Source organism: Protopterus annectens, chromosome 2.part1, assembly GCF_019279795.1.
Source record: "Protopterus annectens isolate FY-2018-M chromosome 2.part1, PAN1.0, whole genome shotgun sequence".
NCBI lineage: Eukaryota > Metazoa > Chordata > Ceratodontiformes > Protopteridae > Protopterus > Protopterus annectens.
The window spans coordinates 924,030,230-924,053,105 of NC_056729.1; the positions used below are offsets into that span (position 1 = coordinate 924,030,230).

The window sequence follows — 22,876 nt, forward strand, 5'->3', positions numbered from 1 at the left end:
CTCAGCCAGAGATTACTTTCTCCGCCTAGGCCCCCCCCCCCCCAGTTAGGCATCACAATCAATGCGGACAAATCTTCCCTTTCTCCGACACAAGTAATAGAGTTCATTGGGGCCAGATTAGATACCAGGGATCTACGAGTCTTCCTGACTTCGGAACGACTACAGAATCTGAGATTGCATGTGCGGGCCATCCTACAGTCGGAAGCTCTACCGGCGGAATTGGTCCTGAGGGCACTGGGCTCCATGGCAGCTGCAATAATGCTTTTTCCATGTGCTCGCCTAAATATGAGGGTACTGCAGTGGACCCTTCAAGTGCAATGGTCCTTCCAATCTCTTCCTGTCTGCCACCCTATCTCTATCAGCAAGGTTTGCAGGAGGGCCCTGCTATGGTGGCTCCAATCCTCGGACCTCCATATAGGCCGGCCCTTCTGCACTCCTCCCCCTCTCGCCACGGTGACCACGGATGCCTCTTGCCTCGGGTGGGGGGGCATTACACGGGCAGGACAGTCCAAGGCACGTGGAACGATACAGAGACCTCCTTGCATATCAACGTTCTGGAGATGAGAGCGGTGCTGTTGGCGTTGCAGGCACTTCAGAATCTCCTCCCCATAGGAACGATTGCAATTCAGTCAGACAACATGTCTGTTGTTTGGTACATCAACAAACAGGTGGGAACCAGATCCTACCCCTTATGCCGAGAAGCCATGAGAGTATGGGAATGGGCGATTTCCACCAACCGCTTTCTGATCGCAACGCACATTCTAGGGCGGGCCAACATTCTGGCGGACAAACTCAGCCACACCATTCTTTCCCCTTACGAGTGGTCTCTCAACCCACTAGTAGCGAAGCAGATATTCGCGAAATGGGGTCAACCCTGCTGCAATCTCTTTGCCTCTCCCTTAAATACGAAATGCGACAGCTTTTTCGCTCTGATTCCCCCACCAGGGAAGCCCGAGGCAGCTCTGGTGCATGTTTGGCTGCCCGGTCTACTCTATGCCTACCGTCCTTTACCCCTGATGCTAAAGCTCTTACAGAAATCCTCGCGGTTGGGGAGCAGAATGATCCTCATTGCCCCATTCTGGCCTCAGCAAACTTGGTTCCCTTACCTGTGGTCTCATCTAGTGAATCCTCCTTGGATTCTGGATCTAATCTCCCATCCATCAGAATTACAGACCCCGAATCTGGTCAACCTGAAGCTGACAGCTTGGTTGCTCCAGTTCCACTCTTAGTCAGGACTCCCGGCATCTCTTCACCAGTCAAAGCCATCCTGGTGGCAGCACATAAGCCTTCCACCAGAAAAATATACCGCAGTAAATGGAGACGCTTTTCCGTCTGGGCAGAACATTATAATCTGGATCCCTTCACTGCCCCTCTACCATCCATACTGGATTTTCTAACCGGACTCCTTCAGCAAGGAGCTAGTTGTATGACAGTCAAGGAACAGTTGGCAGCCCTCTCCCATTACCATGTGGGACATGAGACAGGTCCTTTGATGTCAGCTAAATTGTGCAAAACATTTCTCAAGGGCACCTTTCTACTCAGGCCTCCTGTCAAAGAAGCCGTACCCCCTTGGGATCTTTCTCTAGTCCTTCAAGCCTTGACCGCTTCTCCCTTTGAACCAGCTGCGTTGGTCGATCTCAAATATTTGTCCTGGAAAACAGCATTCCTGGTAGCCATTTCTTCAGCCAAGATAGTTTCGGAACTCCAAGCCCTTTCCGTAAAGCCTCCTTACTTGGTCTTCCATCCGGACAGAGTGTACCTCAGGACCAATCACTCCTTTCTTCCCAAGGTGGCATCAGAAGTAAATATCAATCAGTCCATCAACTTACCGGTTTTCTTCCCTAAGTATCAAAATAAAGGAGAGTACAAGCTGCATTCCTTAGATGTACACAGGCAGCTGCGTTTCTATATTCATAGGACAGCTGGTCACAGACAGTCTGATCAGCTGTTTGTTTCCTTTGCTAAATTCAGTTTGGGTAAAGCCGTTTCAAAGGTCACCTTGTCACGTTGGATTTCTCAATGTATTCTTTTGGCCTACCAAGCTTCTGGGAGGCCCGCACCTGAGGGAGTCCATGCACATTCCACGCGCTCCATCTCTACTTCTGCTGCTTTTAAATCTAGAGTGCCATTGGACGATATTTGTTCGGCAGCTACTTGGGCCTCATCTCATACTTTTATTAACCACAACAAACTGGGCGTAATTTCTAGAGGGAGAACATCCTTTGGCTCCGCAGTGCTCCGGAACATCCTTCCATGATGGCCGCCCAAGATTCAGGTAGCTGGGGACTCTGTCCCACAGGTTGCTGACAAATGAAGTCCCTACTCCAGATTAAGAAGTTATGTACTCACCATAATGTTCCATCTGAGTAGGTGGCTTCATTTGTCTGCAATCATCCCCCCCGGCCTTCAGAACTTGGTCCTGTTATATTGTTCTAGCTATTATGCTTGTTGGAACACCTTTTCAGGTATCCATAGAGGGGCAAACTTGATCTGAGGTCATAGGAGGTTGGCAGGGGATTATGGGTGAGGGGAGGAGCTAGGAGCTCGGATCCATAGCTATGCTGCAAGTTGCCGGCTCGGATCCAATATCGGATCCAAGACCCACAGGTTGCAGACAAATGAAGCCACCTACTCGGATGGAACGTTATGGTGAGTACATAACTTCTTATTTACAACCGGAAAAAAGTAAGAAATGTAAGTTGCAGTTAATAAAAATAATGCGAGAGCAAGAATAATGATTCCAAACCTTATTAAGCAAAATTTTGTATTTTGAGTACCAAAATTACATGCCTTTTTTGCTTTCACGTACATGTCCAGAATTTTTGACATGAAAAGTTGGCAAGCCTAGTGTGCACTTCCAACTGTATGCAGGTGTGCATCAAGGGAATGACAGTAATTTAATACACACACATGATCAGTTCACTTCCACCTCTTTCTCCTTGCAGCCTGTGTTGTATCCTAAATGTATTTGCTCTTTCATAAAAAAAATATTCTGAAGACAGCTGCATGTAATACAATTGAATCTCACACCTGCTTGGCAGCTGAATATAATACCCTGAATTTCACACCTACATCTCCACATCCTATCAACATCCTCTGATTGCAGGGATAAACCTGCTTCTGTTGTGTGTGATATACAATGAATAATCATTTTCCACAAACATTTCCGTGTTTCCTGTTGATAAAACTGTGGCAGAAGGGTAAAGTATTATCAGGAGCTGCTCCTTCTGCTGATATGATTGCATCTTTACTACCATAGATCTTGGGTTTCTTTCTCATGGCCAGATTTGGAGCATAGATGTGTCTGTTCCATTAAAAGATCCAATTGTGGAATACCAGTACATATGCTTAGTTGTACTTTCATAAAATTTATGCAGTCTGTTCCTTCCAGTTTCTCCAGTACAGCAAAAAAAATTCCATTTTCTTCTGTATGTTCTGTACTCCAGCTCTACTATGTTTTGAAACAGTTCTTGAGAAGCCACATATTCAGGCAGTTTTTCATTCATTTAAACCTCCACTTTCTGCAGTTTTAACAGCTTATCTGAATAGCCACTTATAGCTTCTATTCTTTCCAGCCTTTTGTCATTTGACTGTATGTATTTCTCCATTTATTTACTTATTGTAAGCACATTTGAAAAAAGTTGATGTAATTTTTTCTTCTAAATTACTTGAATTCATTTCCTGTGCTGAAACCTGAACTTTTTGCTGAACATCTGTAAGGGTCTTCCACACCAAATTTTTTTCTTCTCTTTTACTAGTTCATTTTCTGTTACTTTCTCCAGATCATGTCTTTGCTGACATCCATACAATGTAGTGAGTAACCAGTAACTAAAGTTTACTGAGATAAGTGGCTTTTGCTGTCTCTTTTCCAAAGTCTCTGCTCTCACACTGGGAGGGCATTTAACAACCTGTTGAATGGCATGCGTTTATCTTGGAAGATGATATTTCTCATTATTGAGCAGTTTCTCCACTTGCCCTAGGTGTTATTCACCCTGAAAGTATAACAAGTTCTTAAATTTGTCCTTGTTTACAAGGTTTGTTTTTCAGATGGGGTTGACCTATGTTCCCAGAGGTAGAACTGAGGAGTAATGAGGCCTAGAGTGCCTTCATTTTCTCAGCATGGTGACACCACTGCACGTCCCATCTGCACATGCACAGACTGTGAATGCCGAAGGTGGAGATCAGGAAGAACAAGGGGGCATCTAGGAAAAAAAAAATCCTAGCTGTCTTCCGCTGTGGAAGGCCATCTGTATGATCAGCTGGTGAAGATATAGTGCTCACTTTCCCCTTATTTACAGTGTCTCTTGATGTAATTCCACATTTAAATTTTAGTCTAGTTGTCACCTTGACCATTAAACCCTGTTCCAAGTCTTTTTAATGACCTGTTCATTCTCCAGGAATGAGAGTCCTAAATACCAATAGTCCCTCTTGAGATCAGAGTTGGGAACCAGAAGCAGTAGAATCATTCTTTGTGGAAGTTTGGATTTTGTACATAGCCCTAACTTTCCCACCATGACTGCGACTTTTTCTTTATGCTTGTATTTGGATTGCTAATTTGCTGCCACAGTTGCAGTCCCTGCTATGTTGTAAGGGTAGATCATGGTCCTTCCAGTTGGCCAACTGCAGTCCCTTCACCCTAATGTGGGTGAGCCAACATTAGCCACTTGTCTCCCACTTCCTTTAGCACCAAGCTATTTATCAAACTTGGGTCATCAGGAATATAAGTAGGGTGTATAATTGCATTTGTTTAACTGCTTACATTTTCATGTACTGTATTATAAGATGCAATTATCTGTGTATGCATGGAGAGATCATAGATAGTTTGGAATGGTTGAATGAAACTCTTGCTTGTAAAGCAATTTGAATTTTATTTACTTCCTGATTAGCAGCATGACAAACTTCATTCTTCTTTGTTAAATCTTTTTTTTTTGTATAATTTTTCAGTACAATGCAAGGCAAAGTTTCTGTTTCCAAGTTTCCATGTTGATGTTCCTGTCCAGTTCCATGTGTACCTGAAAGCAGATTGTCCCCATCCAATTCGATTTTCTAAAGTGTGTGTTATTTTCAACAATCAGGTAAATTACTTTCTCTTCATTTACTCATATTTCATTACTATTTGTTAATAAGAGGAGAAGAGTGTTAACAGGTAATATTTTATGGAACATAAAATGAGTATTTGCTCTTTGTGAATATCTTCACTTTTCTTTGACTGGCATCTTTCAGTAGCTATAAATGCATATGAATTTATGGAAAATGGAGCATTATTTTTATTTAAAGGTATATCATCTTCCCCCCAGTGTATATTTTCTTTGAACTGTACCTTTCCCATTTTTCTTTAGTACATGGCTTATAGCAGGGTTCGTGGCAGAGAAAGGCCGTGTCATTCACTGGAATCTATAGAACATTTTAGAGATGCCAGATTTTTGTATTTTTTTTGTCTGGAAAGTGTCAGTGCTGCCAGCTGTCATTTCTATAGTGATGGTTGTTTTGCTATGGCAAACAGGGTGACTGTTGTTCCTTGAGGTTTCTTATTTTTTAACAACTGTGTTGAGTTATCACATGACATATGCAGACTTAAATTTATATAAAAGTAATCAAACCATATTAACAAGTTCACATTTACAAAGATTATACATCACATATATTGTTATATATACTATAATCATTGCATTACTAAAATTATTCAATTCCTGTCTTCTCTTAAACCTCATTCCTTCTCCAAAACATTTTTCTGTATGCATTGTTGCCACGGTTTCCATTTCATTCCATGTATTTTTCACCTACTTATTTCCAAAGATCCTACTTTCTGTTCTCTTATCTGTAATTTTCACTACTTCAAGTGTAGTAGGTTTAGATTTTTGACTTCCATTTTCTAGTAATTGTTTTTTTGTCAGCCACCACAATTAAACTTAACAAGGCCTTGCTATATTTAGGCAATTCAGATCCTGTGTCCCAGTTCAAAAGAATCATTTACGTAGTTACACTGTTCTGCTTGCCCAGTATTCCAGACAAAGTACTCTGCAGGGAAATTTTAAAATCTGCCAATTCATTACATTTCCAAAACATACGTTCCCAGATGTTCTTCGTGTTTCACTGTTGCAGTCATTACATTTGGATAATCTGCTGGCAGGCTGCCCTCAGTCAGCCTGATTAACAAAGTCTTGGATCCTGCGTCGGTTGCTGTCCCTTCTTCCATGACGTCAGGTTGTCGGGTATAAAACATGCAGCCAACGCCATTACATCAGTCTTTCTTGCCGCGCGGTGCCCGAAGCAGAAGCAGTTTGCAAGTGCCAGTCGGCCGACTCCTGAAATTTTCGTTTTCGAGTTTCAGAACCGAAGTCTTCAACTAAAAAGCTAAGTACCCCGTTGGGGAAACTTTTTCTTGCTCCTTACCGATGTCAGTAAAAGTTAGTAATTGTATTACTTCTGGGAAGCAAATACCTCATAAGGATTTTCATTTATACTGTATTCCTTGTCTAGGCCTTGACCACAATGTACCTTGCTGTCAGTTTTGTGCTAAAGTCAATCAACGCACTATTAAACGTCGGTATATTTTTGCTTCTAAATATTTTGGATAACACTTTAATTATCCAGAAATGTCGTCTGGTTAGCAATCCGACTACTGGAATACCTAAAAAACGCAAAGAAAAAGACAGAGACAGGCCGTCGAGGTCCAAAACTGACAACGACACTTCTCCTAAGCCAGTCACCAGTTCGCCGGTACTCAGTGAGGCACTTTTGCAGCCCCTGATACCCGCTACTTCTGATTCGCAGGCCTCTACTTAGACCCATTCGAAGTCCGGTATGCCGCGAGATGCTTCAGTTATAGAACCCACGGATGTCTCTTCCTTGGATGGGTTCGGAGCCGCTGTGCGAGCACCGGCTTCTGAGGGTGTGTTCAGGCCTACAGATTTGTATATTAGACTGACGCCATCTTCAAAACTAAGGCCAAAATCAAAATCTATGTCTAAAAAAACGACACCTGGGCCACATGTGCAGGCCGCTATGCCTAAAAAACAAATGATCAAAATGGCTAAAGATTTAATTACTCTGATCAGGGGTAGCCAACCCCCCCCCCCCCCCAAGAGGCCTAGGCAAGACTTTGATTATGAATCTTCTGAACAGGATTCTATTTCTTCTGACTCTTCTAATGAACAGGATTTGTCTATACCTACTTATGAGGACTCTGATGCAGAAGATTCCATTCCTTCAGCTTCTACCCCTGAAGATTTTTCTTTTGGGGAAACTTTACATACCTTACAGGAACATTTGCACTGGGAAAGTCAGGATTTCTCTGAGTCTAAAAAGAGACTTAGGGATTTTCTTCTTCTTCCTCAGCATAGGTCTTTGGCTATACCTCCTGTCCTAGACATTGTTGATGTTTTTTCAGAATCTTGTATGGCTCCTGATTCTCTGCCTCCGGCTCCTTGTAAGCCAGACTGATGCTACAGGGTTCCTGACTCCCACAAATTCCTTTTCAAAAATACTATTGCAGATCCTGAAACCATTTCTCAAGGTCCCAAGGGCATTAAGGCCTCTACTGCTAAAAATCCTACCCCTTCTGATAGAGATTCCAGGGCACTGGATAGATGGGGTAAGAAGGTTTACACTTCTGCAACCTTGGCAATCAGGGCTTTAAACTGTCAATTTCATATGCTTAAATACCAGCAGCATATCATGGGACTGTTTAAACAGAAAATTATGTTAATTTATGACTGTGTGGAAAATAAAGATTTACAGGATTTATTGCATTCAGCTACTTTGCAATGTAGTTTTGATTCTTTGGAGGCCTCTTGCAGGGCTGCTGTAACTGGCTCTGTGCTAAGAAGGCATGCTTGGCTCAGAGCAAACTCTGCCTGATCATGTTAAAGGAAAATTGTTGGATGCTCCTTTACAACAGGACTGTCTATTTGGTAATAAGGCTGAAGAAGTTTTAAAAAAGATGGAAGATAAAGCTAAATATATGCAAAGTGTGAAAGATTTCTTACAAGTGCAACCTCCAAGATTTAGTAGGCACTGGCCTACTAAGAACTGGTCCTTTCCAGTTCCTTCGAGAGCCACTCAAGTCAAACCCAGACATTCCAAATGCTCCAGGTTTCAGTCACAAGGGACTTTTAGAACAAAACAATGGTGTGCCTCCTCCTCCAAATCTGGAAACAACAAGGCACCTCCCTATGGTAAGCAGTCTCAATGACTTTCCTATACATTTACCAAGCACTTACATTTCAGCCGCCCCTTAGGGGGGAAAACTGGCACTTCATGTAAGAAACTGGCATCTTATAACCCAGGACAAATGGGTTTTAAATATAGTATCCCAGCGATACAGACTTCATTTCCACACATTGCCAATCCCAAACGGATGGCCAGAACTGCCCCCAAATCAGTGGGCAGAGGCCTAGAAGCAAGTACTGTCTCTCATGAACATGGGAGCTATTCAACCAGTCCCAGAAGAGGAAAAGGGACAAGATTTTTATGCAAGACTTTTCCTGGTACCCAGAAAGGACAAATCATGGCATCCAATTCTGGACTTATCTACTCTAAACACATTTCTGGACATTCCAAAATTCAAGATGCTGATTCTTCAACAGTTACTTCCTATGCTAGCCAAAGATGCCTGGTTGGTAACTCTACAATTAAAAGAGGCTTACCTGCATATCCCAATCAGGTAATCTTGCAGAAGATATCTCTGCTTCAAAGCAGGCTATTTGCATTACCAGTTCTCTGCACTGCCTTTTGGCTTATCTACTGCACCCAGGGTCTTCACAAAGTGCCTGGCTCCAGTAATTGCATTTTACAGGCAAAGAAATAGTCAAATATTTCCATACCTGGACGATTGTCTAATTCAGGCAGAAAACAGGGGCATCCTTCAAAAACATCTGGCGTTTGTAAAAAAAGGTTCTAACTTGTTTAGGGTACACCATAAACAAAAAGAAATTACAACTGGTACCCTCTCAAAAAATTACATTCCTGGGTGCAAGCTTGAATACATCTGCCTTGATGACTTACCTTACGCCTAGGGTTGCCAGCTGTCCTGTTTTCTGACAAGTTGTCTGGTTACCAATTTCATTCAAAACCGGACACATGAAGTCCGGGTTTTGCGCCACACTACCACAGATTAATTCCAGATTTTTGTTCTTTTTTTTTTCAACCTGCAACTTTAAATTTATGGATGACATCGCCACGCATTGCCAGTATACATTACAGGGGCATGAGTGTGACATCAGCTTTGTAATGAGGCAGACTGTCTATTGGATTTGGTCGGTTGTTGATTTGAATTGTAATTGGAGGAAATAGAGCAGTAGCATCAGCGAGTAGAGCGCAGCTATCTGTACAACTTAAGTTCTGCAAATCTGCAGAGTTCCCCTAGTGCCCACCCTTTTTTGCAGGCAGGATGATGATAACATTTACTTTTTCTGACTTTGAGTCTGGCGGATCAGCTTCCTCCAGGTAAGCAAAAAAGAGTTAAAAACAATGCAGTTGTATTTAAGTGGGCACAGTATCACTGTTGGAGAGTTGATAACTTTTTAATGATTTCTTGTAAAATCAGCAACCTGAACCTGTCTATTAACTCTTACTATGTGTGGTCTGGCCTTCTCGGCGTGGTTAAAGTTTTATTGTTCCGAGGATCCATCCTGTCATAACTATTTTGCAGTCTGTTCTTACAAAAGTATTTCATGGAATAAGGCTGTTGTATGGAGTGAAACTGAGCTTATTACACAGATTGTAAAGTTGTGGCCATAATTTTATTAACTTTTTGGGGCATTGCACTCTACAAAAGACATTAGTAACCTGGTTGACTTGTCACTATGTAATCTGCTGTGATACTGTAAAGTAGTTGCACTGTAGTATTGCCTAAAATATTTCTGCAGGTTGATATTTATAGCGAATGGTTGGCAAATAGTTTGGATTTTTACTGTTTATTCATAATAATCTTAAATGCTAACTTTATGAGTTGGTTTAACACATTGTGCAAGTACTTTAAATGTAGTGGCTTGGTATTTGCACTCTAAGTACGAGATTGCGGCATTTAGTTACCTGTTTGCATAGAAAGTCTTTCTGTTTGACATTGGATGCATCACTGGGAAACCCTGACCTACTGCGAACGATTTTGTTAGGATGTTGTGCAAATATTGATAATTCTAGTCTGATTGCTGTGTTGTAAGAATATATAGTTCATTAAAACCGAGTGACATCTTTTTGTAACTGATGCATCCAAGAGTCGTGCACCACATGGAAAAGTCGGATGTAATGTGATTGATTACACAATGTGAAAAAAAAAAAAACTCCGTCCGCCATTATCAGATTTGTTTCAGCTGTACCACAACAGAATCGGTGACTAATTCACTGTATTTGCATTTCACACGTATATTGCACAAGCACAACTCATCTAACCAGAGTTAGATTCAGTAGTTGGAGAAAGAAAAAGTGAATTGTTGTAAAGTGCTTATGGGTTGCCCCCTTTTCATTAGAGGGCAGTCCTCTTTTATCATGTGTAGGGACTTCTAGCAGATACTATGCCAAATTAGTAAAATGTATCTGTAGTCTTTTATGTGATTCTTTAGTAGTAAATATTTCTGCTTTATATTAAGCTCTGAACACAACTTAATGTTACAACTTTTGCTGGGCTGCAGTGCTTAATGTGTGGTAAGGATGAATAAATCTGCAGAAGATACTGTATTCCTTACATGGTTTGGGAAGGCAACAGTTGTCATGGTGATGTCACAAAAATGGGTGGAGCATGTATGGGAAAGGGGGTGGGAATGGGTGGAGTTATGGGTGATGCAAGGGGTGTGACCTTAGTCCGGTTTTAGCCATAAAGATGGCAACCCTACTTACGCCAGAAAAGCAAATTCATTTGGTGACTTAGTTCAAACAGGTGGCCACAAAAACCCTGCTATCTGCAAGACAAATTCTACAAGCCCTGGGGTTCATGGTCTCCTGCATTCTTCTAATTCCATATGCAAGACTGCATATGAGGAAACGTCAGTGGTACTAGAGTTTATGGAGTCAACATTGTCACAATCTGGAAACAATGATTCCTATCATACCTTGCCTGCAACTAGAGTTCCTATGGTGGGCAGAGGCCTGTCACCAAAACAAGGGACTGCCATTCTCTCCACCCCACTACCTCCCAAACCCTAACTACAGATGTATCAGACTATGCTTGGGGGGCTCATCTGGCAGGGAAGTGCATTCAGGGCAAATGGAACGCAAATCAAATTCACCTTCATATCAATCAAAAAGAGATGCTAACTGTACAGAATGCACTGACAGCCTTCAAGGACTACCTTCATCCAGGACAATTAATGATAAAGACAGACAACACCACAGTTATGTGGTACATAAACAAGCAGGTGGGTACACACTCCTACCCCCTTTGCAGACTAGCCATGGCATTGTGGAACACGACCTTGACCTATCAAATCCAACTACAAGCTCAATTCCTGCCAGGAAAGCTGAATACTCTGGCAGACGAACTAAGCAGAAATCTCATGGACCCATATGAATGGAAACTGGAACCATGGATTTTCAACATTTTGACACTCAAATGGGGGAGTCCAGACATAGATCTTTTTGCCTCACCCCAGGACTATCAGTTGGACAAGTTCTGCACAAGAACTCATCACAAAAAAGCCTGGAAAGTGGATTCTCTATCATTCAGCTGGAAAAACCTATCAGTCTATGCCTTTCCCCCTCTGCCTCTGCTCTCCAAAGTTAAAGTTCCACTAAAAGTCCAACAGGACAAGACAAAAATGATTTTGATTGCTCCAGACTGGCCTCGCCAACACTGGTACCCACTCCTGCGCAATGTGTCACAACTTCCACCATGGCCCCTGCCTCAGACACCTTACTTACTGTCTCAGCAGAACAACCAAATTCTGCACACTAAGCTCCAAACTTTGACTCTTGCAGCGTGGCTAATCACCTAAACTCACCCTTGGTGCACCCCTCAGCAAACCTGTGATGGATGTCATTTTGGATGCAAGAAGGCCTAGTACTAGAAAATCTTATGCTGACAAATGGAAAATATTCTGTGCCTGGAATCAATCACAAGGGATAAGCACAACAGTACCCAATATTCCTCAGATTTTACAATATTTAACTGAGTTGCTTCACAAGGGCCTGTCTTTTTCTTCCATAAAAATCCATGCCTCAGCTATTTCAACTAATTACAACACAGAACCTCCCATCTTCTCTCATCCTCTGCTAAAGCAGTATCTCAGAGGGGCCAAAAACTTAAGACCACCCAGGAGAACTCCGATCTCTGCCTGGGACCTCAATTTTGTATTGGAAAAACTCCCTCTCCCTCTTTTTGAGCCAGCTGCTACAGCAGACTTAAAATTTCTCTCCTAGAAAACAGCTTTCCTTTTAGAAGTCACTTCAGCTAGAAGGATTTCCGACTTACAGACTCTTATGGCAGTGAAGCCTTTCATTATTTTGCATGAGGACAGGGTGCATCTCTGGACCAATCCATCCTTCATGCCTAAGGTGGTATCTAGTGTGGCTCTTAATCAGATCATTCATTTGCCAACTTTCTTTCCCAATCCACAGAATAAGAGGGAACGGATTCTACATTCATTGTCTGTACACAGACAACTTAGATTTTACTTAAACAGGATAAAATCTCAAATAAAATCTGAACAACTACTGGTGGCATTTGCTGCAGGGGCAGAGGGAAAGGCTATTTCAAAGCAAACTATTTCCAAATGGATAAGCCATTGTATTCATTTCTGCTATATGCACCATGGTAAAACTATCCCCCAGGGGATCAGATCTCAATCCACCAGGGCTGCATCTACTTCTTCAGCCTTTCTCAGAGGTGTTCCTACCAGAGACATTCTAGAAGCTGCTACCTGGAGCTCAGTTCATACATTCACCAAACATTACCATTTACCTTTCTTCTCTAAATCCAGAGCTGACTTTGCCTCTGCTGTCCTGCAAGGCCTTATAGCTGGTCCTAATGCTATATAAATCCATCCTCCCAACCATAGGTTTGGGAATCTACCCAAATGTAATGACTGCAACAGTGAAACATAAAGAACATAGTACAGTTGTGTACACTTACCATAAATGTAGATGTTCGAGTGTATTCACTGTTGCAGTCCTGGTTACCCCCCCTCCAACCCCCAGTTTTTTCTCTTACTATACCTCTTCTTTCCTTTACTATGCTTAAAAGCCTTTTTGGTGTATTTGCTTTTGTTTGGAGGTATATATTTTTTGTGTTTTTAATTACTTAAATATTTGGCTCCCCATTTGGGGGGCACCTGATATCTGGGACAAGAAAAACTGATGTAATGGCGTTGGCTGCATGTTTTATACCCCTGACGACCTGACATCATGGAAGAAGGGACAGCAACCGACGCAGGACCCAAGACTTTGTTAATCAGGCCGACTGAGGGCAACCTGCCAGCAGATTACCCAAATGTAATGACTGCAACAGTGAATACACTCGAACATCTACATTTATGGTAAGTGTACACAACTGTACTTTACCGCTTTCTTCCCCATCCCACATTTAACATTTTCCATCTACCCGAGGGAAAATTATTCAGAGTCTGCTTGGGGAATAAAAATGTCTGTGCCAACACTTCCTGGGTAAAATTCTAAATCTTCTAGACTTTGTTGTGTATTTGGGAGCCATGCATATGTACTTACATTGTTTCTTTGAGAATTGCATATCTAATGTCTCTTCCCAATGTCTTCTGACCTCTTCTGATTGATTCCTTTAGTTATTGTGCAATGTTTTTATATCCCCTACTAATTATCCATTTTAATAGCAGCTTCTGTTCTAGATTCAGTTAAAAACTCAGCCAGTGCAGCTCTTTCATTTAGGATTATACCCTATCACTTTTTCTTTGTTTATACTATATTATTAATCTGTGATAGGGAAGGCAGTATCTAGCCTGCAATCCAAATGCCTTCTTGGCCTCTTCCCATCCTGTTACCTTTGCTTCTCATTTATTTCTTCCCTATACCTTGGTTCCTTTGCTAGCTTCCACCAGTAAATTCCAGCCCCATGTTTTCTATTCTCTATACCCCCAAATTGCAGTCATCTCTATCGGCAGATTGAGGGTTCATATTTTGTGACTTCTTGGCTGACTGTTCTGTCAGCTAACCAGTATTAGATTTTTGAGCACACAAGCACCTGTGAGATGATAGATGAGATCATACTTTAAAGTAACCTCTGCAGTAGGTAGCAGTTAAAATGCCTTTTCTGTCTGCAAAACTCCTTGCATTTTCTAGCTTCTGCATTTGAGATGCATGTCTCTCTCTTGCCTCTCCTTGCTTCTCTTCACATTTTAAATCTAGGAAGATGTTCCAGCCACACACTTCTGAGTTCTTTTTTAAAGCTCATATAATTTGGATCTCAGCCATTTTATTAATAGTAAGAAAGGTACTGTATAGAATGTCTAAGAAATGTAGAACTTTCTAAATGTATTTTTCAGCCATCATATCACTAGCCAAGACCTGCATGGTTACTGCCATTACTGTCTTAAAAGGTACATACAATGAAAAAAATGGCAAATGTACCAGTAATTTAACACTACTGTCAGAAGAGGGAAAAACTAGAAGTTTGATGCCCCCGTCCCAGATATTAGCTAGACCTACTCCAACAGCATTCATTGGGTAGATTGTCTCAACCCCTTCATAACCTCTGAGGTCTTCATCAACTACTGAGAGATCAGAGTCATGCCTGTTGTTGACTCATTACACTTTTTTGCAGTAGTCATCTTTGGGGATGGTCCTCATAGTTTGATCTCCAACACTCCTGCACTGGAGAATATGGCCCTCCTGTATGAAGCGTTTTGCCCCCACTTGAAGGCTCTGTTGTTAAATGCAATTTTGGGGAACACTATCCTCTTGCCTGCCCCACTCCCTCCCCAAGTTTTTGCCTGTCCTGACAAAGTTGAAAGAGTACTATTTAAACTTCCTTTGCTTGATCAGCTAGTGGGTGCTTCTAGCATGTTTTATGTCAGAGTATTGATTGATGTCTAGTGAAATTTGAATGGGCAGGTGTGAAAGCACATCCATGGGAACTTTAATCTGATTTCAGACCAGGGTCCTCCAACACCATGTCAAACCCAGAACTGTTGGACATGCTACACTTAAAGAAATCCCAATCCCTCTCATCACAATAAACAAAACATGCTGGAGGGATAAGTTCCTGACCCAGAGACTCCCCAGACTCTGGAATAGATTGCCCATACATGTCAAGCAGAGGGCTTCTTTGGACTTCTTCAAGAGGAACCCCAGGGATCTAGGGCTGATAGCCTAGTACCAACCTATGAACCTATGAACCTTTGATGTGAAGGTGCTGCTTCTGGTGTTCATTTCCCTAATGTTGGGGACCTTTCATGCAAACTGCTTCACCTGCCTGTTTTTCATTCCATCTCTTGAGATATTGGATGAGTACTTACCACCTGTTCTAGAGTTAGTATGAGGATATGTCTGCTTTTAAATCTGCCTAGGTGGGGGATTCAGAGGGGACTGAGGTCTTTACTTTTGAGGCAGGTGAGGATAATGCAACCTGCTCCCACCAAGTAATCCCTTCTTTGGAGAGACAGCTTGACTTAAGAAGTATTCTTTTGACTGGCTTGTAGCTCCTTTTTCTTCTCCATAAAAGAGGCTGATCCAGTATTTGAAAAGGAAACCTGAGGAACCGTGTTTTACCTCCCATATGGACATTGTTTTTAAAAGTCCATCCTGGTGTTTGGGAAAAATTCACATTCTGGTCTTCTTGCTGCTAAGAAGGTTATTACCTTGTAAAAAAAAAAAAAAAAGGCATTGGGGAGAGAGTTGAAATGATACCCTGATTTAAAAAAAAATCAAGAGCTATTTCCTTTGTTAATTTCTGTACTCCAGCATAAGTCACAGAAACAGCATCATTTTTTCATCTTGCTACCAGACACAATGCCAAGGCTTTGACCAGGGTGAGCAAGAAGGTGTTTTCTTTGTCATCTCCACTGTCTTAAAAGGATAAACCTCTGACTGTAGCCCAAATTGGAGTCTGTTAGTGTTGGTGACTGGGCAAATGGGCATGCCTGTCTGTAGTGATGAAGAGATGGACAGGGACTATCCAGTGCCATATTCCCATAGAGTAGAGGTGGTGACACAAAGGATGACCCAGAAGCAGGTGTTCAGCCACCAAGCAATGAATACTGTAGACAGCATTGGTGCTGCATAGGAGCAGCATGCTCTCACATGGGTACGGCATAGTTTTTCATGTAGTGGCACAAGTTCCTGGTTCCCACGAAGGACCTTAATAAAATGCTTTTACTTTTGAGATGCCACTGATGCACAGACCACTACTGAGGCTGCCTGCATTACGGCCACCTCTCACCCTCACAACATTTATTTCTTCTAAATTTGTTTTGTTTGTTGGTGATGTAGTTTTCTGGTATGGCAGACAAGCCTACCGGTTTCAAGAAATGCACTTCCTGTGGGCATAAGATACTCAATTCTGATGCCTACAGGGAGTGCATGTATTTATTAGTCCCTACCTACCTTTCAGACTTCTTATGAAATCTGTGTTGGTTTAAATGCCAAGGCAGTAAGTGACAGGTGTAATAAGCTAATTTTGAAAGGTTTTTTTGCCTGCTTCTTCTTCTTCAATCCCTTCTACATCAGGGGCTCTAACCCCTCGAGAAGTCAGAAGACTTTGGAGACCAGGGAGTCTAGGAAATGCTCCTCTGTCCAATCTCCTTCTTCCGCTCCGAATTCAGAGCTGCTAAAATAAAAAAGGTTTTGGATCTGACCTCATCGAATCCTCCTACCCATAAGGTTAAAAAGGTTTCGCACACCCAAGCAGATCTCCTCATATCTGGTCTCCATGCTTCTCTCTGGAGCTGGTCTCTCTGAGATTGAGGTCCCCTTTTTTGCAGGAGACTCCAACAAAGACTGATCTTCCCTCAGCATCCTTCTCCATCAGGTCTTCCCGGAGTCTTTCTGATTATGATGTGGATAGGATGATGCGAAAGTTCCTTGACGCTCAGATTTAGATGGGGGTCCTTCAGGCTCTGTCTTCATCCGATCCATGAGTCTGTAACCTTCATAACCTCTGACTCCTTCTCCGATCCAACCTGTGGTTTCAGAGCTGTCTGATCCGAATCTTCCGAGAGTCGAGATATTGGATCCGAAAATGTTACCATCTGAAGTAGTTAACTTCATTTGTGCATCAACCTATGGGTTATCGGATCCATATCGGATCCGAGCCAGCAGTTTCCAGCAGCTAAGATCCGAGCTCCAAGCTCCTCCCCCTTACCCATAACTCCCTGCCATCCCTTCCTGACCTCAGATCTAGTTTGCTGCAGTTTGAACAGCAGCTTGATCTTGAGAGTCTGAGTTTTCCTGAGACTTCTTGTGAGAAAAATCCTTCTATTTTTTTTAACTTTCTTAACGTTTTGGGTGATTTTTGAGTGTTGGAACTAGTTTAGTTTTTGTTTTAGAGTGTTCCCTCGGGTTTTGTGTTTCCTCCTCCTTGTTTCTTAGAGTGTTAGGGTGTGTTTGTGTGTGTGGTCTTGGGGCCTAGTGCTTGTGTTTTAGTTGCATGTCTGAGGCCTCCAAGACATTCTTTTCTAAGTGTACCGAGTGTGGCCATAAGCTTTCCCTGGCTGATGGCCACACTCAGTGCGTTTTTATGCCTTGGGGTTGAACACCTATCTTCTGGCTGTACTATTTGTGCAGTGTTCAACCCCAGGGCTATCAGGGACCGGAGGTCGAAGCTGATCCTGGTGGGACTCCTGCCTCCGGACTCGGCTCCGTCCTCCGGCCCCTCCATGGTTCCTGCCGCGGCTGCGGCAGCATCTACGGACCCTTCCCTTCCACTGGCTGGGACTCAACCTCCCTATTCGGGCCAGGAGGATAGGGAAGCTAGGAGGGAGAAGCGCCGCGAGAAACACAAGCGGCGGGCCGAGGCCTTTGCTTTGGCCCCGCCGGCCAAGTGGGTCTCTCCTACCGGGACGGCCGGGCCTTCTCCATCTCAGCTCCGTTCTCCCTGCTTTTCACCGGGGCCGGAGGAGGAGGAAACCCAATCTCCCTCAAGGTCATCAAGGCGGCACTCGCATCCCGCCTCGGTGGCCTCTTCCAGATCGACCAGAAGCCTGAAGGATGCAGACTTGGACTGGATGATGAGAAGGTTACTCCAGGCCCAGCTGCAGATGGGAGTGCTCCTGCCTCCCCCCCCCCTCCGGGGGGAGCTCGACCCCCTTTTTCACCCCGATAGCTCCTTCCCCGACCCGCTTTACGGGCTCGGGGTCGTCGGAGCCGAGTAGCGTCAGAGCCGGGGGGTGTCTGCGCCGGTAGTCTCGGGTACTTCGGCGCCGACAGTACCCTCGAGTCTGTCGGATCCCTGTTCTACGGATCCTAGCTCTCGGAGCCGAGAGCTGAGCTTCGGATCCGAGGCGGTCAGTGTGCCTTCGGCTCCAACTAGGTCGGAGCATAGTGGCCCTTTGGACCCAATGGCTTCGGCCCTGATCTGCCCGACGGATCCGAGGGAGAGTCAGCTCTCGGATCCTAGGGGGAGCAACTCTCCGGCATTCGACGTGGTAGAGAGGGTTCTGTCGATGGAATCCAGGCCCCTGGCCTTAGCTACGGCTCCACCCTGCACACCCTCACAGATGGGCCCGAGTTCCATCACCCGGCCCCAGGGACAGCCTGCTCAGACGTCCCAGATAGTTCCCTTGTTGGAACAAGATGTAGCTGGTGAGGCCACCTCAGACAGCCCCCCTGAGGAGGTCTCTCACAAGCGCAAGTGCAAAAGGAGGCACTTGGACTCCCCCGAGTCCTTGACTGAGGACATGGACTTGGAGAAAGGGGAAGGCTCCCCAAGATCACCCCCCCGAAGATGTCTCATTTGGAGACATCATGGAGATGCTCAGGATCAGGGGGGGTGGTCTGCCCCAAAGCCTACCTCGGATGAGTCCGTGTTCCTGGAGGCATTTGAAGCAGGCCTGTCTACCTCTTGGGTGTCCCCTCCGGCCGATCCCCTGGTTGGTCTGATCACTACCAGGACTTGGAAGGAGCCGGACACTGTGGAGCCCATCCCTAAGAGCCCTGACAGAATTCTCAGCCCGCCTTTGGACAGGTCTCATTGGAGCAAGGGAACCCCTGTAGATGCCATGTTAGTGGCGGCGGCCACCAAGAGGGAACTGGCCCAAGAGAATCCCTCGGTCCATCCCCCTGACAAGGAGTCCCGGGCGATGGACCGCTTGGGGAAGCAGATGTTTGCTTCAGCCACCTTCTCCATAAGGTCGCTGAACTACATGGCACATGTCATACGGCTCCAGCGGGATCTTATCAAAGAATACGCCGGGTCGCCCCCAGAGTCCATGTCGGCAGAGGACAAACAGGTGTACTCTACCCGAATGGCCACTCTCAGGTCGATTTCCAATATCTCTATGCGGCTGCTATCCCATGCTACGGAAGGGGCCGCTAGAGCTAGCGGAGTGGGCGTCGTACTAAGGCGACAGGCCTGGCTCCGCCACTGTGATTTCGTGGAACCCTTCAAGGCGTCATTCGCTAATGCCCCGTTTGATGGTTCTGCCCTTTTTGGCAAGACCGTACGCGATACCTTGGTCCAGAGCGAGAAAGACGGGAAGATGTCTGCCGTCGGAGTCCACTTCTCTGCTCCCCAGAGGTCCTTCTCGAAGAACCAAAAGGGACAGAAGAAGATGTGGTTCCGAAAGTCTCAGCAATCCCGTTTTGCTCCGAACTCCCCATCCTTCAGAGGCAGAGGAGGACAGGGTGTACGCCACCCTAGAGGCAGAGGAGGCTCGAAGAACTTTGGGTCCAGAGAACCTTTCTCTGATCGGCCCCCGCAGCAACCCTGAGGGGTTACCCGACTGCTCCACATTGGAGGCAGTCAGGGGGCATTTCTCTAAGCACCTAGCACCTTGGGAGTCCATCATGACAGACCGCTGGGTGCTTCGGATCATATCCAGAGGCTACGAGATTCCGTTTCTCCATCCCCCTCTCAGACCCATATTCCTCCCCGATGTCCCACCTGATCAGAGGGAGGCCGCAGCTACAGAAATTCGGCAGCTGCTAGTAAAAGGAGCGATCCAGCACGTCCCCCCAGACCAGTACGGATCGGGCTTTTACTCTAGGTTCTTCTTGGTGCCAAAAAAGATGGGGGTCTTAAGGCCAATCCTCAACTTATCCCTATTGAACCTGGCAATAGCCAAAGAAAAGTTCCGGATGGTCACTCTTCAATCCATTCTCCCCCTTTTGCAGGAGAACGACAGGATATGCTCCATAGACCTCAAGGATGCGTACTACCACATCTTAATGGACAGACGATCCAGGAGGTTTCTCCGCTTCCAGCTAGGAGCCAGTCACTATCAGTTCAGGGTCCTCCCTTTTGATCTCACCACAGCCCCCAGGGTGTTCACCAAGGTATTAGCAGTAGTAGCGGCCCACCTGAGACTCCAGGGAATTCAGGTTGTTCCGTACCTGGACGACTGGCTGCAGACCGCCCCCACACAGCATCTACTCTGCACAGCCATGAATTTCTTCCTTCACTTAGCTCCCCGGCTGGGGTTCACGATTCACTCTGGGAAGTCCTCCCTGCTCCCGACTCAGGTCATAGATTTTATCGGAGCCAGGGTAGACAGAAACCATCTCTTAGTTTTCTTAACCTCGGACCAGTTGCGATCCCTAAAACTACATGTGCAAGCCATTCTTCATTGTCCGACCCCTCCGGCAGAACTGGTCCTGAGGGTCCTAGGCTCGATGGCAGCTACCATCAATCTCCTTCCCATGGCGTGTCTAAATATGAGAATTCTGCAATGGACACTCCAAGTCCAATGGTCCTTCCTACGTTTTCCCCTAAGCCATCCTGTCCCTCTCAGCAGGGTTTGCAGGAGTGCCCTCTTATGGTGGCTCCAGTCTTCGGACCTCCAAAAGGGGCGCCCCTTCTCTATGTCCCCTCCCCTAGCCACGGTGACCACAGACGCCTCTCTCCTTGGGTGGGGGGGGGCATTGTTGCGGTAGGACCATCCAAGGCACGTGGAACCAGACGGAGACCTCACTGCATATCAATGTCCTGGAGATGAGGGCAGTGCTGTTAGCGTTGCAAGCACTTCAGAGCCTTCTTCCCGCCGGGACGATTGCGATCCAGACGGACAACATGTCCGTCGTTTGGTATATCAATAAACAAGGGGGAACCAGGTCCTATCCACTTTGTCGAGAGGCCATGAAAGTTTGGGAATGGGCGATTTCCACCAACCACTTTCTCGTAGCAACGCACATTCCGGGTCAGTCCAACATCCTAGCGGACAGACTGAGTCGCACCATCCTCTCCCCGTACGAGTGGTCTCTGAATCCCAATGTAGCGAAGCAGATCTTCTCCAAATGGGGTCATACTTGTTGCGATCTTTTTGCCTCGCCTTCAAACACGAAGTGCGACACCTACTTCGCTCTAATTCCCCCACCCGGGGAACCACCAAGAGACACTCTGGTGCATGCTTGGCCTCCCGGTCTTCTTTATGCTTATCCGCCCCTTCCCCTGATGCTCAAATTTCTGCAGAAAGCCAGATGGTTGGGGTGCACGATAGTCCTCATTGCCCCATTCTGGCCTCATCAGGCATGGTTCCCTTATCTGTGGTCTCATCTAGTGAATCCTCCCTGGATTCTAGATCCCCTTCCGGATCTGATCTCTCACCCTCTGGGCCTACCAACCCCGAACCCGGACAACCTCAAGCTCACAGCCTGGTTGATCCAGTTCCACTGTTAGTTCGGACTCCCAGTATCTCTTCTCAGGTCAAGGCGATCCTAGTGGCAGCCCACAAGCCATCTACTAGGAAGGTTTATCGTAGCAAATGGAAACGTTTTTCTATTTGGGCTGAACATCAGAACCTAGATCCTTTCACAGCTCCGTTGCCAGCTGTGCTGGATTTTCTGTCAGGACTGTTTGATAAAGGTGCTAGCTCTTCCACAGTCAAAGTACAGTTGGCAGCTATCGCTCATTACCACGTTGGATGTGATCTTGGTCCTCTGACTTCATCCAGATTATGTAAGGTCTTCTTAAAAGACACCTTGCTACTAAGGCCTCCGGTGAAAGATGTGATCCCTCCTTGGGACTTACCGCTGGTGCTCCAGGCCTTAACAGCTTCTCCCTTTGAGCCTGCTGCCTCGGTAGATCTCAAGTTCTTGTCCTGGAAAATGGCCTTCCTTGTCGCTATCACGTCGGCAAAAAGGGTTTCAGAGCTTCAAGCCCTTTGTGCCAAGCCTCCGTACTTGATTTTCCACAAGGATAGGATATTCCTCAGGACCAATCCCTCTTTTCTCCCCAAAATTGCTTCCGAAAGTAATATTAATCAGTCTATTAATTTGCCAGTCTTCTTCCCCAATTACCAAAATAAGGGCAAATTCAAATTACACTCTTTGGCTGTACACAGACAGTTGAGATTTTATCTGCACAGGACAGCCGGTCATAGACGTTCAGATCAGTTATTTGTGTCCTTTGCTAAATCCAGTTTGGGGAAAGCTGTTTCTAAAGTCACACTATCCAGGTGGATTTCTCAGTATATTCTCTTGGCTTATGAGAGTTCTGGCAGGTCTGCTCCTCAGGGAATCCATGCCCATTCAACTCGGTCTGTTTCTACCTCTGCTGCTTTTCGGGCTAGAGTTTCGTTGGATGATATTTGCTCGGCTGCCACGTGGGCCTCATCTCACACTTTTATAAACCACTACAAGTTAGATCTGGTTTCCAGAGGGAGAGCATCCTTTGGCTCCGCAGTGCTCCGGAACATCCTTCCTTGAGGGCCTCCCAAGATTCATGTAGCTGGGGACTCTGTCCCATAGGTTGATGCACAAATGAAGTTAACTACTTCAGATTAAGAAGTTATGTACTCACCATAACGTTCCATTTGAGTAG

At 45.1% G+C, this 22,876-nt stretch overlaps 1 protein-coding gene across 1 annotated transcript in view; it reads left to right on the forward strand.

The window, feature by feature from the left end:
- The window catches only part of TRAPPC11 (trafficking protein particle complex subunit 11), a 2,455,228-nt gene that overhangs the window by 1,553,210 nt on the left and 879,142 nt on the right, over positions 1-22,876 (forward strand). Inside the window, exon 18 of the mRNA XM_044062556.1 lies at positions 4,945-5,075. Within this exon, the coding sequence (XP_043918491.1) occupies positions 4,945-5,075 (131 nt within the window). The remainder of the gene's footprint in view (positions 1-4,944; positions 5,076-22,876) is intronic.